The sequence below is a fragment of the Rhinolophus sinicus genome, chromosome 2, assembly GCF_057876585.1.
Source record: "Rhinolophus sinicus isolate RSI-liver-muscle chromosome 2, RSI-T2T, whole genome shotgun sequence".
Classification (NCBI taxonomy): domain Eukaryota; kingdom Metazoa; phylum Chordata; class Mammalia; order Chiroptera; family Rhinolophidae; genus Rhinolophus; species Rhinolophus sinicus.
In genome coordinates, this window is record NC_142502.1 from 190,190,586 (window position 1) to 190,206,080 (window position 15,495).

Genomic DNA, 15,495 nt, shown 5'->3' on the forward strand with positions numbered 1-15,495 from the left:
GGACACGTGAGGACACGTGAGGACACGTGAGGACATATGAGGACACGTGAGGACACGTGAGGACATGTGAGGACACGTGAGGACATGTGAGGACATGTGAGGAACACTGGAATGTCAGGGTCGTCTGGGGACAGTTTCTTATGCACACCCTGCCTGCTTAGTCCTGTGACTGCGTGACAAGGAGAATCCAACAAGGGTTCACACGTGAGAATGCTGAGAATGTGAGCAAGCTCTGTGTGTACTCGTATGTGTTTCGCTCCTACGACACCCAGCTGCACGATGAGGAGAAACAACCTGCCCTGGGCCACTTAACTTCCAATGAGCCATGTGGACGCCACCTGCTGTGCAGACGCAGGTGGGGCTGGCCAGACACTCACCGGTCCCCGTTCCTCAGAGCCTTCATCTGTCTCCCAATGAGGCAGGCGAACAGGGGTCCCGTGCGAGCCCCCGGGAGGAGGGCCTCTGCTAAGCCACCCAGCCAGACGTCAATGTTGTCGGGGTGTTTATACAAGTCCAGGAGCCTGTCAGCGATGCTTCCACTGGCCACGGCGCTGCTCAGGTCGGCCCGGGTCTGCAGTCTGGCCAGGCCGCAGAACTCTCTCCACTCGTTGTAGCCTGCATGGGGCACAGGGCACAGGGCACAGGGCCTGCTCACCCATCTGCCCCACCTGTGCCGTGGCACTGAGTGGTGTGGTTGCAGCAGTAGGTTCTGCCCATAATTTCCCACTATAGAGAAAACTATGTCACTACCCCTGCCCTGTAGAGACAAATGTGCTGGAATATTCCAGACTTCAACTTCTCACCAAGAGCCTGTTCATAAACAAGCTGGGAGAGAGCAGCAGTGTGGCCCCTGATACACTGCCAGGCTCATGTCACCTGGCTTGCCGTTGGTTGTCCCGCCCGAGCAGGTGCCACAGGCCTTACCTGCCCCGCCAGTTCACCATGCTCCTCAGTACCATGTGGGTGACACACACATGCACACACACATGCATATACACACAACACAGATACACATACACCATGCAGACACATATACAGACACACACACAATACATACACACGTAACACAAATACACAAATACACACAACACAGATACACACATATACACACATAACACAGATGCGTGCGCACACACACACGGGACGTCATGGTCACCTGTCTGGCCAGCCCTCCATTGTCCCCTAAGTCCTCAGCCCCTGGTCACTGTTGAACTCTTGCTTCTCGTAACCTTCGCCCCGCCTTCCCCTGGGACCTGGAAGGTGCCCCCATGTACAGTTTGCTGTGTCGCTGCCTCCCTTGCCTGACACGTCCCCTCCTCATCCTGTGCCGTTCTCTATGCTCTTCCCTCCTGACACCCCCAATCCCGTCCAGGTGTCGTCTCCTCCAGAAAGCTCCCTCCTGAGGCGATTGGACTTCCCGCCTCGGCGCCCCACACACCTAATCAGAACTGGGGTGTTGCCTGCTCAGCAACTTGTAAGTGCCCATAATCGAGCCTCCTTAGGTTTGGGGGGTTATAAAGCACTAACACCTTCCAGCAGGGTTGGGAGGCCCTGGGCAGCGCCGCCACACATGTCAGCAGCACCCCTGCGTCAGATGAAGACATATGGGGTGGACCTGTCCTGGAGGGGTTTGCAGGGATGCAAGGACAGCAGGTTGCACACAGAAGTTGGGTGTCGGGGAACTGAGGCCTTGGACATGTCGCAGGGGTCGACCAGTGAGCTGAACTGTAGGAGGCCAGGGCGGGATGGACATGGTGGACAGGGGTCAGGCTCGGCCTCAGGGAGGAATGGTGTGCACCAGGAAGGGAGAGGGGGCTGCAGTAAGGGGTGGACGGGGTCAGCACGGGGCCTGGCCTGAGAAGGGCCAGGCCATCGGGCCCGCTGGCTAAGGGGCCTGAGGCAGCAGGAGCGTGTGACAGGGGGCGCGGTGTCAGCAGACGCGTGGTCTGCCTGGGACACTGCCTCTTCCAGGTGTTCTTTCTAACCGCCCAGCTCCTTACTCATGGGGAGCCTCAGGCCTTCTGGATGCTTCTATTGTCTGGGAAAAGCTGAGTGGCCCGCTCAGGGGAACGGACTAGAGAGCTTTAAAACCCTGTTTCTCGTATGTTTACAACAGCTCTACAGAAACGTTCTACTTCAAATCAGGCTGCTAACTGGCACGCCCACAGGGGACGGGAGGCTGACCTGGCAGGCCGTGGTCCCGGCCCCTCTGCAGGTTCAGTGAAGCCAGGTCGAAGGTCCCTGAGCTGGACAGCACGAAGAGCCTCTCGGTCAGCTCGTCGCTCATCAGCTGGTCCGGCACCTGCAGCTTGGCCGGCCTCGCAAGCAGGCCCCTCACGAGCGGGTCCAGTCCACCTGGAAGGCACCGCGAGAAGGTGAGCGGCTCCCGCTCAGTTCTGGAGACACAGTGTCACCCAGACCTAACCAGGCTTGTTCTGGACAAGTCGCTTTTCATAAGTTCACCTCGTGTGACTCCAAACATTGATATTCTTGGGCTGCTGCCTGTGGGGGGCAGGTTCCTGCCAGGACCCCAAGGGGACCAGCCGTGTGTGTGGGGATTGGACTTTGGGTCTGAGGGGACCCAGAGATGGAGCCTCTCGTGCTCATGGGTTTGTTTCTTTCTGCAGCAGAAACGTTGCGCTCAGAGGCAGCAGCTGCTGAACCTTACGCCTGGAATCGTGAGAGGACTTGGCTCAGGAAGGTGCCCCGGGGCCCTGCGCCCTTCACCTCCAAAGCGCCGGTCGTCCCCGGACCCCGGAGGGAAAGGGTTCAGGCCACCCCTGAGCTGAGCTCTCCCACCCGTCGCACGGAGCCCAGCAATCGCGGTGTGCTTCGGTCGCCACCAAATGCTGGGGCTCCTGCTGACCCCTGGCCTCTCTCCTACGAGGTCGGTGTGAAAGCTTACGCAGGGCAAAGCACGTGCGGTGACTTTGTGCCCCTGTCCCGGCACCCCCACCCCCACTGGGAGCCCTTTGGGGTAGGTTAGAAGCTTCCGGCAGGCACAGAGAGGACACTGGGAAAGGAGACGGCAGGAGAGAGTTGTGATGGGTTTACCAAACAATTCACCTCCAAATGTAACCCAGTTGTTCTCCAACAGCCTGTGCCGAGCTCGGCCGTGGAGCAGACAAAACGAAGAAGGCACACTCAGTGGCCTTATGTGCAATGTGTAGTGTAAATGGAGATTCCACTCAGCGTCTGAAATAACGGGTGGGAGGTGAGCTGCAGCCGGGCAGGAGTGTGTGGACGGGGATGGGAGAGGGGTAAGGCGTGGACTGGGTGAGCCGGGCCTGGCCTGAGAAGGGGCAGGACATCGGGCCGCTGGTTGGCAGGGGCCTGAGGCAGCAGGACCCTGGGAGAGGATGCACAGAATCCTGAAGTTTCCGAGACCTGACGAGCAGCTTAGCCTTTTAAAAGCTCTGCGTACATTGATTTTCTCCATAAACACTGGTAATGGGCTGGTACCCGGCCAAGTGCCGACGTGAAAGACAAAGGCCCACCCAGCTCGTCCCTGGGCTGCCCCGCGGAGCCCCAGGCATGCTGTGTGGACTTGGGCACACCTTCCTTGAGGAGTCTCCAGGGACTGAAGAACGTGTCCTGCAGTGGCAGCCGGGGCAGGTCGGGGTGCTCCTGGAAGCGGGAGTCCAGCCGCCTCACCAGTGGGTGGACTGTGGCATGGCCGAAGCGGAAGGCAGCCGTGGAGAACACGTTGGACACGGTGGGGTCCACGGTGGCATCGTAGCCCTGGTAGGGACCCACGTGCTGCCTGACGGCCTCGGGGCCCAGGACTCTGGGGACGTAATCCCGCAGCGTGATGACCTACGAGAAAGGAGAGCACGCGAGCCCCTGAGCAGGGAGCCTTCGCTGTGCCCGGCCCAGGCTCGGCGGGGCGGCCCCCACACTTCCCTGGTGCCCAAGTTGCCCCGGCCGGGGGGGCACGCCTCCAGGTTAAGGGAGGTGAGAGGTGAACAGCGACAGCAGCACCACCAGTCCGGACTGGCTGGCTGACAGCGCTGCATCGATGGGCAAGGCAGGGCAGGCCAGGGCCTGCAGGGACGTCCTCAGACACTGCCCAAGGCAGGCCAGGGGGGAGGGGGGGCAGACAGCACACCTGGGTGCAGCGCGAACGACCAGCACGCAGTGCAACACACAGGTGTGTGATGGGCCACACACCTGAGACATGGATGGTTTTATTAAAATGTCACCCAGGACATTTAACAAACAACACAGACAGGACAAAGTTTCCGTTCAAACCTCTTGCTCCTGCACAGCCTTCACCTGTGGCCAGGGCAGCGGCCCTGGGACGGACAGAAACCAGGGGCTGCAAGGACTCGGCACAAGGCTCCCAGCTCAGACCGCGAGCTCAAATGCCTGCCGCCCAGCGCGGTGACTCTGGGCGCTGAGCAGCTCTGCTGGCGTGTCCTTATCTGGAAAAGCCTCTTCCAGAGCGTTTCATGAGGATGAAAAGAATACATGGAGTCTGAAGTCAGACGTGACAGCAGCATCACATACGCGTGTAATTTCATGCAGCAGATGATGCAGGTCAGACAACTCCAGGCCCAGGTTAAAGGCAATGAAACACCAACTAAAGCTGACACACGGATTGGGAGACGCTCATAAATTAACACTTAGGCAGGACTGAGACCCTGGGCCTCTCCTTCTGAACCGGCTCCGTAACCACGTGCTCGTTCCCGGGAAGAGCTGCAGAAACACGGTGATAAAGGGGCCACCAGGGGTGTCACTGGGGACTGAATTTGTGCCGTGGGTTAACAGATGAGCCTGAATTCCCACTTTCCGTGCTGTCCTGTGGGGACGCGTGGCCATCAAAAACGAGAGGCCCGACAGCTCCTTTCACGCTCGGAGGACGGGATGAGGAAGGGAGCTGCTCACTCATGTGACCAGGTCTCGTTAGCACAGTGCTTGCTCTGCAGTCAAAGCCGCACTGAACTTGTCTGTGTGTGTGTCCAGGAGCTCCGCTCACAGGGCTGACCACAGAGCGCCAGCCCCTGACGTTGGGCTGGTGGTGGCTGGGTGGCTCGTGGCAGGGAAGGCAGCTCGGTGGGCACACACGTGGCACCAGGCCCCACAGCACAGACCCACTACCTGTGGGCATCCTACCGTGGGGACAGCTTCCTCTCCCGTGAAGAACACCTGATTCCTCGAGCTCTTTGGGGACTGAGTCAAACATTAACGGAGCCGAGTGACCTGTCGATGGTGAGCCCTTGTGCAGCCACCGGCCTCGTCACTTCTACTCACGGCCTGGTCCCTGTAGAACTGTTTTCCAGGGTCTTCTTTCAGGTGTAACAGCATTTCTTTCAGTATCAAATTGTTTTGATATTTAAACAGAATATTTGGTTAATAAACTGCATATAATGAGGTGCAAACCAGTAGGGATGGTCTACGCTAGACTCAGCCAGTCAGCCTAGGAGGGTGAGCTGTTACCGTTCTCAGATTGTGTAAAGGTAACAAACGACACCGCATACGTGCACCGTGTGCTCCTCCAAATGATAAAATGTGCTTCCTCAATGTGTGACCGGGTGCTTCGCAGGAGTGGAGACGGCAGTGAGTCCCAGACAGACACGGTGACAGGCCCCGTCCAGGGTTTCTGAGCTCAGGAGTCGGAAGCACCGTGTTCTTGATCATAATTTGGATACTTATGGCGTCACCCGTGGAAACTGCCACTGCCTGTCCGGGGGCTTCTCCGGCACAGTCAGGGGACAGTGGCCCTTCCCGCAGCACTCAGGCGGCACCTAACGTTGTTCTTCGGTGTCTTCTCCCCACAGTGGAAGGGAACCGGCCTCCCTCTTCTCTACCAGGGACAGGAGACACTGTAAATCCAGGTGTAAACTGCTTCCACGATGACTCTCCTTTCTCCTCACCCAGAGTTTGGCTGGTGAGCTCAAGGCAGCTCACGGGCACCGGGGTCCTGAGCACAGCTGGACGGGCCACCACTCCTCCCACGCCCAGGGCACAGAGCCCCCTTAGCGAGCGCAGTCCGCGTGCCTCTGGTCCCCACCCACCTTCTCGTTTTCCGCGCCCAACCCCCCACTTGTCCACTGCCCGGTCTCTCAGGATCTGATCGGAGGCGCCACTGTGATGGTGCCAAAATGCCTGTGACTGTCACCATGGCGGGCCAGCACCACCGTCCTGGCCCACGGCCTTACACATCTGAGTCACACCAGCCCTCTGTGGAACTCCCACGAAAGCCCTCTGGTGTGTCGTCATTCAGCCACGTGGGTCCGGGGGCACCAGGCCCCTGCCTCTGCCTCCCCATCGCCTGAGGGCGGGTGGCCATCTCCTGTTTTCTTCTCCCCGGTGCCCCACTGGGGCGCCGTCTCCCAAGGGTGCTGCTCCATCTGGCCCATCTCACCCAACCTCCTGGTTCCTCCGGTTTCTGCAGACACTGCTGGGCTTGGGTGTCTGGATCCCTGTGTCCCTTGTGGCCCGAGCGCTGGGAGGATGGCCCAGCAGTGGCACCTGCCCGGGGAACCGGGTATAAGGAACCTGCAGCCACTGTCACGCAAACCAGGTTGGGAAGCACTAACGCGGCCACGCGAGCTGTGTCCTCTGCGCTTGTCTGGACGGATTGCGTTCCACTCGCTCAGGAGGTCAGGTGACAGCTGACGAGCTGCTTGCCTTTTCCTCACAACTGTGACAAGGTGCCAGGTTGTGACTTACTCTGTCGTCCACATTTGCTTAAAATCCCCTCACAGATTCTAATATGGTCACTCTCCTCGTACTTACTTGACTCATTCCGTCTGTTCCCATCTCTCAAGGGAGGATATAATTCAATGAGGACGCTGGCTCAACATTAGAGCAAATTCAGTCAGTGCGTGTGTGTCAAGTCGCCACGTTCTACTCCAACTCCTGAACCCCCCCCACACACACCACAGACCACACACACACACACACACACACACCACACACTACAAACAACAAACCACACACACCGCACACACATCACACAAATACACATACCACACTCACGCACACCACCCACACACACCACTGAACACAGAAAACTTCTGAGTTGTCCTAAATTAAATTAAATGACAGCAGGACAGAGCGTGGGAAGAAGAGACGAGGAGTTAATCAACACAACTTATCACTGGTCAACTTGACACTTCATCCATGATCCTCTGATGCCACATTAAAAAAAATCATCATAAACGAAGAAAGAGTTAAAATAGACTCTTATTTAACTTGCTAATCAGCAAATTTCACATAGATTGTTTCCCTTTTAATTTTCTCCATTGTCTCCAACATATAAAACAATCAAAATCACTGGCAGACACGCATCTCAAAGGGTTGCCTGAGGACTAAATAAGTTAAAACCCGCAAGGCCCTTAGTCGGGGCTCAGCACCAGAAAGGCCCTGGGTGAGCAGAACGTCTCACTACCGCTGAGCAGCTGTGGCTGCCATTGGTCTGTTGTTCAGATGCCACCACCAGCCCCAGAGGGGACGAGCTGGGGCAAGGAGGACCCTGCACATGGCAGCTCCACGCGCACGTCCCCTCAGACTGCCCGCCAGGATTCCAGGCACAGGAGGGCCCTGCTCACCTGGTGCAGGGCGCCCACGACCTTGCGCGCCTCCTGGTACGTGGTGTCGGCGCTCCAGTGCGGGTTGAGCGCCTTGAGCGAGGAGGCCAGGCGGTTGTGCTCGCGCAGCCACAGCGTGTGCAGGGCTGTCAGGGAGGGGACCTCGCTGGCGCGGCTGTCCCCGGCCAGGAAGCAGGGGGCGCGGCCCTGGGCGCCGGGCTCAGGGGCACAGGCCGAGGGTGCATGCAGAGGCACGAAGGGCAAGTAGGCACGGCCGGCATCCTGGTGCCGCGCGTTGACCCGGAGCAGCCCCTCGGCGCTGGTCCAGTTCCGCAGCTGCTTCTCTGTGGCTGGGGAGCTGCCGTACACGGTGGACGCGTCAAGGAAAGAGGTCAAGCCGTTCATCTGTTGGCGCGGATTTGCCGTGGACAGGTTGCCAAAGAAGGCGCCTTGCGCCCCGGTGCCGCAGGCCGCCGCCGAGCGGTAGAAGGGCAGGCAGGCGGCGCCCCCGGTCAGCGAGGCGTTGGCGGGGAGCTGCCGGGACAGGAAGCTGTGGTCAGCTCGGGTTCTCGCAGCCCAGTAAAGGCACTCAGAGCCCCAGGCTGGCCACGACCCTACAACACTGCGTCTCTGCCATCTGCTCAAGCCAGCCCTCCCCTCCGCCCAGGGTCAGGGCGATGAGATGCGGATGGAGTTGTTTGTTATGACTGGTGGTGCTGTGACGCTGCTCGTTTCCTGCGTCACCCCAATTTTCCTTCTGGTATGTTTTTCAGGGCCTCGCCTGTTGAGGCCTCCTGCTGAGCCCCAAGTGTCTGAACTGCTGGATCTCTTCCTGGCCGGCCCACCACAAAGCCCTTCCTCGCAGGGCCTGCCCCAAGTCACTGCTCAGCATGGCCAGAACAGCTCCACAAGGTTTATGGGACGAATGTCAGTGAGGACACGAGCCCCAAACAGTCTTTGCTCTTGGGTAGAAAATGTCCCTTGCCAGCTTCAAAGGCGTTTTCTGAAGAGAAGACACAAAAAACCCTGCCTGCACTGTTTCTTTCCTTGCTGGGAAGGGGGACTATTACACCAATATTGGTGAGAAGGGTTTTGTAATGTTTGTCAGAATTCCACTGGCACTGGCTCTAGTTCCAGCAGGTCTGTCTCCCCAGGGACTTGTCTGTTAGGGACCCCCATGCGCGCTAAGATTTAGGTCCCAGAGTGCTCTTAGCCTCGTTATTCGTGACACCACCACCACCACAACCGCAATGCCAAAACAACTGAATGCTCATTAATAAGTGAACTGGTGAAAGAAGTTACAAAACATACACACAGTGGGATAAGAAGTCATGAAACGATCCAATTCCAGCCCATCTCACGATATGGAGAGAAATGTAAGACGTTGCTGAGTGGCCCAGGTTCAGAACAATGCACGTAAGGCTCACGGAGCACGTGCATACAGGTGTGTACCTGGTGCGTCCATATCTGTGCACAGATCACTTCTGGCCGGATGCATAGGACATTCTTACCCCCCAGGGACAGGACAAAGGGACTTTGCAGCTTGATTTTTTCAAATGGCACTACTAGTTTCCTGATAAAAAGTGTGAAAATCCTACCTGTACGGGAAAACATGGGTTCTGGTTTTCACAGGTGAGCTGGCAATCGGCTCCTCCCCCAAAAGGAGCTTTACTGGTGCTCTGTGGCGTGAAGGCTATGTCGTGACTAATGTATTGTCCCCACACCGTCAGCAGGTCAGAATAGTGCTCGTCGTCTGTGACAGCCTCATTGGGAACTTCAATAACCTGTGTGGTCACCTCCCGGACCTGGGAGAGAAGACGTGGTCAGCAGACTGGATTTGAGGTTAGGGAATAGTCTGCCCCTGGGAGCAGAGGGCGACCCTCATCTCTGCACAATATGCGTGAATGCGATTGATTCATCAGTGTCTCTGCACACGCCTCGTCTCCTGCCTAGGAGTAAGGACTTCCTGGAAAACACTGGAGTGATTATAAAGAGGAGAGAGACTTGGCTGGACCCTGATTTAAATCTGCATCAGCCCACTCACTAGTGATGTTGACCTTGCGAGCCTCAGTTCCTAAGACACAAAGGGAGCTGTGATTCTGCACCTCACAGGGGTGGGACGGTCCAAGGAAGACACAAGCACCTGCCCAGAGCCTAAAACATCGACCCAGAGCCCAGCAAAGCTCTGCTTCCTGCAGGACAGTGGGGCCCAACCCCAGGACAGCCCACGCAGCACGGTGAGGTACCCACCGGGGGCAGGGGGAACCCGTTGTACAAGAAGTGGGGGTTCCAGCCTCTGGGCTCACTGACACCATCTTCATAGGCGGGAGGCAGCCATCTGGCCAGGGCCGTGTTGGAGGCACCCCACCTGGGGTGGTCTCTGTGGGAACAAGCGTGCACACATGTGAGACGGGGAGAAAGCAGGAAGGGAGCAGAACCCACGGACAGGAAACCATTCTCAAGGACAACAGGCGGAGCTGGCTTCCCAAGGCCCTTGGCGTGAAGACTGGTATCCAGCCCACACGCGGGAACTGACAGGCTTCCTGGGGTGTGTGGACATGCACGTCTCTAAGGAGTTAAGCCCTGGAGCCCACGTTCCAGATGCACCCTTCTCTCGGCCTGAAAGCACCCCCGTGTTTGAGGGGTCCTTCCTGTGGATGTGCCATTGGCACCTGCCTTCCCCACAGCCTTTCTCCTCCTCTCACGCCCTCTCAGGCGCACAGTGGGGCTCTCCCTGGAGCACAGCAGTGCGAGGCTCCCAGCAGAGAGGCAGTGGGCACACTGCTGTGTGTGACATCCTCTCACCAAGGGGCACAACCCTCTGGGGCACTGGGCCCCTCCCGTCTGGGGGACGGGGCTTCCATGATGTTTCTGTGGCAGCAGGGTTCTCTGGAACTTGCTGGAAGGTTCTAAACTCAGAAGTGAGATGGTTATCAAGGGAGACTATATTACTACAGTTATTTGAATTAAAAATAAGTCAGGCTTTTTCTGGGAACGGTGAGTCATACAAATGGACGTGATCATGAGAATGGGCTCAGCCAGTGGCTTGAATGGCAGAGCTCGCCACACACAGACGGCTCTGTGGCTTCATTCCATTGGTCAAAGTATATTTTGACAAAAATATAAAAAGGATGACGACGCAAGTTGTGCTTAGTATAATAATACTGTGATCTAACAAGCTGCTTCTGAGCGCATTGTGCTAAGGACGGGACCTCGTAGTAAAAGCACAGGTGTGACTAAGAGTGACGTGACACTCAGTTTCTCAGAAGCTGAGAAAATAAAAGAGTAACGATCAATGACGAATCCTCTTGTGAATCAGGTGCTTTCCAGTCTTTGCTAAACAACGAATTGAAGGACAACCTGGTTGAGTCTGCGACAGGTCATTAGACGTGAGTTTAGTGATAGTTCCTGATTGTTCATTTTCTGACAAATCTCAGAAAACTTCCGAGGACTGGGCCCCATGACTGTAACAGAACTTCTGTGCCCAGCCTGTCTGCAGGCACCTGGCCATGCACACATGTGGCAGTACAAACAGGTGTGGCGCGGCCGTTGCCTCTGCCTCATTTCCAGTGAGGAGGTGACCGCCTGACCTGTGATCCCGTTGCAGGACGTCTGAGTGAAAGGGAGCACTGCACATAATGAGTAACTCTGGACTCACACGTGTCCAAGGGGTCACATGTTCTAGGTAACCAGGCTCGCAGTCACGCTGCCAACAGGTAATGCCCATCCAGCTGACCCATGAGCTAACTGAAGGGTCTGCCACCTTTCAGCAAGTTAATGCCAACAAAAATTAGTTCTCTGCTGAATGATTACGTATCAACATTTGCAACGTATCTGTGCTGATTTGATCAATTGTGTCTTCAAAACTGTTGTAAAAAAAAAGTCTCAATCTCGAAGAAAATAATGACTGTTTAACCCTAAAGTGCTCTGGAAAGCGAATATAAAATTTCAACTTATGAAATGTAATATAAATATGTAAAATAAATATCTGATCATGTAAACATATAAATACATGATAAAATATATAAATGAATGAAAAATAAATGAGTATGTAACATTTATGTAAGAGTAAAATATCAGGTTTTATAAATTTGCAGAGCATACATAACGGAGTATGTAAAGGAAAAAATAAAAGACTTTCAATCATAAAATATCCCACGTTTGGAAAAAAATTATAGATGAGTTAGAATGGAAATATCAGTTCAAAGAACAACAAGAAAGGGAATTATATGTTAGAGAAAAATGTGCTCTGTTTTTGAAAATGGGTTATTTGGGTACAAAACTGCTACGGCAGCCAAGTTCCCTTGGCATTTGTCTCAAAACCCACGTGGGAAGACCCAGCAGACGGGCCTTTCTGCTGGGCGGTGCAGAGTCTTGGCAAAAAGAAGCTTCAGGGCCGCAGGTTGGAGGTTGGCAGTCGTCACGTGGTGTCGGGCTCTTTGAGGCCACGTGGCAAAATAATGTGAATTGAACTGATCAGGATCTAGGCTTTTAATATTCCTTCAAGCGTCTCATGGGTAGACACTGAGAACACCGAGGGAGTGACGTCTTCAAGACCTGTGACAGGTTGAGTGATTTTTCAAAACTCCTGGAGTGTTCAGAAATGTAAGTATTTAAAAATTATTAAGGGATGGTTTGTTTTGGCACCAAATTATTATTTTTTTAATAACTTAAAATTTTTCCCATTACAGTTGAAATACGCTGTACCACACAGCGGTCAGACATTGGCAGACCTTGCGAGTGAACCCATTAGTCAAGTGCCCAGCTGACGGTGTCCACGGGGGTCGCAGTGCTACTGACGGAAGTGTTACCACCTCTGTGGACATGACGTGTGTCGGCCACTCTCACCTCAGACCCACCTGGCTGGTACACATGAGAATGGAAGGGTCTGTGTGCTCTGAGGACTGTTTCTCACCTGGGCAACCAGGGTCAGGAAGTTCAAGGTCAAGTGTAGCTCTGCCTGGCCTCGGCCTTGGGCTGGGCCGTGCACTGAGCTTCTCCCCATCTGCAGGTCTCCTAGTGATACACGTGGCTCCCGACACTGGGGAAGGGACATTATTGCTATTGTCACTCCCATCACTGCCCCCGTATCCAGGAGCCGTTCAGAGATACCTCATAGCCGCAGGCAGTGGTGGTTCCTAGTGCATGTCTGTGGGGACAGTACGTGGGGACTGAGTCTGTCATTGATGTCTCACTCATCTCCAGCACCCAGAGGCCTTGAGGCAGTGACACGGGACACTGCTGCCTTAAATAGCTGCACATGTCAGCCTGGGAAGACTGCAGTGCCCTGTAATTAAGTGTTCAGCAGCTCGCTGGGGTGTCACAGCAGTCCCGAAGCGCCCACACACTTTTGTGGACATTCAGTGGGGGTGGCACTTGACCTTTCTAACCAGGGCCTCTGCCAATCAGCAGGACCCAGGCGAGCGTGGGGTGAATGCCCGTGGCTGCGCCTGGGGCTATCTGGGGACTTGTGGCCCAATGCAAGGCGCTCTTGAGGCTCTGAGATGCGGCTCGCTGTGACAGAAGAACGTCTGGCCCAGAGGGGACAGACCTGCAGCACCACACTGTTCCTTCATTAGATTTGGGTTAATGTCAGCACTGCACCAGCCGTCACACAGTGACCACAGCGAATGGATGGAACCAGTTCTGGAGGAGAGGAGATGGGTGCCTGTGTGCTCAGTGGCTCCGAGACGCCGTGATTTATCCGACACTACGTCCTCTCTCCCAGGCGCCTGTCACTACAGACTTCCTGATACTCTGAATTCTCAACTTGCAGCTTGAAGAGAGCTGGGGTGCAGAGCTGAGGCTGAGGCTTCCCGTTACGGACACAGGACACGCAGAGCCACACACGTGCCCTCGCTCGAAGAGCAGCACACAGTGTTCGGTCCGGGGACAAAACGGTTCAAGTTAACTTCAGGATAAACCGAAAGCTGGCACCTCTGCCATCACGTCCTTGTCCCACTTCCTCCCACTTGCTCAGCGGTGAGGGACACGGGCGAGGACCCTCTGCCTCGCACGGGGCATGTGGGCCCAAGGTGGCCCTGAGCCCTGAGGGCGGCTGGGCTTCCAGAAGATGCCTGGGGCACTGCGATAGCCATGACGTGTTGGAAGGCATGGCTGGTCACGCATCATGCCTCCGGCCAGAGCCACATGGTTGGAGGCGAGTGAATCCAGATGGTTTGGGAACGAGACTGGCACTGGATGGTCAGGAGGTGGGCGCTGGGACCCGCTCAGACAAGGAGGTACTGTTCTCTAGTTGGCGTGCGCTCAGGGACTTCCAAAAACTCTGAAAATCCCACTGACTCTGGTGCTATTTGTGCCCGTTTTGTTCTGCGACAGGTCACGTAAGAAACTGCCCTCAGGTGTGCCTACCTCGCCTTCAGGAATGTGACATGGGGCTGTCATGCCATGTCACTGAAAATCACACCCCCGGGGTCCTGCTGGCTACTTGTCACTCTCAGGGACTGTCCCCCCAGCCATGCAGCCTGTGCCCCTCTGAGCTGACCCTGCATATCAGCCCCACCACAGCTTCCTGTGTTTCAGCCAGAAGGCACTGCGCTCAGGTCTCTGCTCGAAATACTTCTTCCTCTGAGGACTCAGCTCGCCCTCCACCGGCCACTTGGGAGATCCCTGCTCATGCTGGGGTCTGGTTCACTCCCACATCAGCACCCCAGCAAAGCTTTCCTGAACCCCGACTAACACAATGTGCGTGTTTTACAGGAACCCCTGTGTATGTCCTCCCATCCCTCGGCCACACCACGTGGTCACCACCGTTTTGACATTTATTCTGCATTTTTTTATTAGTCCATGAGGAGGACTCACGGAATTTGTTCTCCAAATTGGGAAATATTTTGTAATAACAAAGAGGGAATATTGATATGCTAGACCCATGGGTGTGAGCCTGGGCTCTCCCAGGTGAACTGGGGCCCACAGCCCCCGTTTGTCAGCTCTGTGAGAACAGAGGCTGTGATATTCCCGGCATAAGTAGAGAGACTGGCAAATACGGGAGCTCAGAGTAGTTTGGATAAATATGTCCATGAATGATTGAACGGCTGCTTTTCTCCTGAGCCCCCACTTCTGACTCAACCTCCCCCTGGATGTCTTCTCTGCCCCTTTCAGCACCTGGGCGGGCTGGTCCCCACTCGAATTTGAGTCATGGCCTCCCCCAGCCGGCTGTCCTCTACCTGGGAACCAGCCATGCCGTCTGCACCCCCAGGGACCTCGCTCTCCCCGGCTGTCCTCCTTGGTCTCAGCACCAGGCGCGGCTCGTGGGGCCTTCCCGGGACACCGGATCTCAGAGGTTCAGCCGGTCACTGTATCATGTCACTTTCCCATTTTCTCCGTATTGCTTGTCACCATGCTAATTGCTTGGTTTGTCACCCTTGCCCATCTGTCACCACAGAATGTGCCACCATTTGCTCCCAGAGCCACCCGGCAGGCCGGCAACAGGACCAGGATGTGTGAGTGGCAAGGGGAGATGTCACAGATGGAGGGATCGGAAGCTCAGAGGTGGGGACGTCACCAATAGTCGACAGAGCGCCCTCCCGACGGCACCTGGCCATGTCCAGACCCCCCCGCACGCGAGGCTCAGCACACCAGAGAGAATACCTGTTGTTGCAAGCCCCCGTGATGAGCCGGTACTTGTTTGCCAGGCAGGTATATGGGCATTTGGGGGGCAGCATGTGAGGCAGGCACCCAGACACCTCCGCAATGGTGGTCAGGAGGTCTTCCGATAAGGCGTCTGCAGGAGAATGCCAAGGACAGACTGGTGACTCACCTACCTGGCCAGGTCCACCTTCTGCTGCAGCCTCTGAGTCTGGGATCCTTACGTGACCCACGCCTCTGTGTGGGACGCCCTTCCTTATCCTTGAAGTCAAGCTGCCTTCCATCCGCTGGCTTTCCTCAGTGCTAGGGATGCGGGTTTGTCAATTTACTCCGCATTGTGATCTTTCAGAAAAGT

The 15,495-nt window shown here is 55.9% G+C and overlaps 1 protein-coding gene across 1 annotated transcript in view; it reads right to left on the bottom strand.

The window, feature by feature from the left end:
- The window catches only part of TPO (thyroid peroxidase), a 54,247-nt gene that overhangs the window by 12,703 nt on the left and 26,049 nt on the right, over positions 1-15,495 (bottom strand). Inside the window, exons 7-13 of the mRNA XM_019752038.3 lie at positions 15,144-15,276; positions 9,786-9,915; positions 9,134-9,340; positions 7,557-8,069; positions 3,558-3,816; positions 2,185-2,355; positions 378-615 (exon numbers count right to left, since the gene is read on the bottom strand). Coding sequence (XP_019607597.3) covers positions 378-615; positions 2,185-2,355; positions 3,558-3,816; positions 7,557-8,069; positions 9,134-9,340; positions 9,786-9,915; positions 15,144-15,276 — 1,651 coding nt within the window. The remainder of the gene's footprint in view (positions 1-377; positions 616-2,184; positions 2,356-3,557; positions 3,817-7,556; positions 8,070-9,133; positions 9,341-9,785; positions 9,916-15,143; positions 15,277-15,495) is intronic.